General features: G+C 39.2%; 1 protein-coding gene across 1 annotated transcript in view; it reads right to left on the bottom strand.

The window, feature by feature from the left end:
• The window catches only part of LOC17874320 (OPA3-like protein), a gene marked incomplete at both ends in the record, with an annotated part of 769 nt that extends 536 nt beyond the window's left edge, over positions 1–233 (bottom strand). The window contains one exon of the mRNA XM_006279130.2: positions 109–233. Coding sequence (XP_006279192.2) covers positions 109–233 — 125 coding nt within the window. The remainder of the gene's footprint in view (positions 1–108) is intronic.
• Between the last annotated feature and the right edge of the window lie 7 nt (positions 234–240).

The following is a 240-nucleotide window of genomic DNA, read 5'->3' as shown; positions in this document are numbered from 1 at the left end:
CAGGAATTTGGCTATCTCCAACAATATCCAGAGGAGGAACTTATGCAATCAGATCAACAAACACACACACAGGTAAACTCGTTTCCATAGATGAGCATAACCAAAGATTGGAAATTTGGGTTTTTTATTAATACCTGTGCAATGTTGATGATGAATTGACGGAATTTGGAATTAACACCAGCTTTCTTTTTGAGGCGATTAGCGATGGGTTTGCAGATAGTTCGTAGAGCTAGGGTTCCT

This window comes from Capsella rubella, unplaced genomic scaffold, assembly GCF_000375325.1.
Source record: "Capsella rubella cultivar Monte Gargano unplaced genomic scaffold, Caprub1_0 scaffold_99, whole genome shotgun sequence".
NCBI lineage: Eukaryota > Viridiplantae > Streptophyta > Magnoliopsida > Brassicales > Brassicaceae > Capsella > Capsella rubella.
This window is presented reverse-complemented; position numbering and strand designations above follow the sequence as displayed.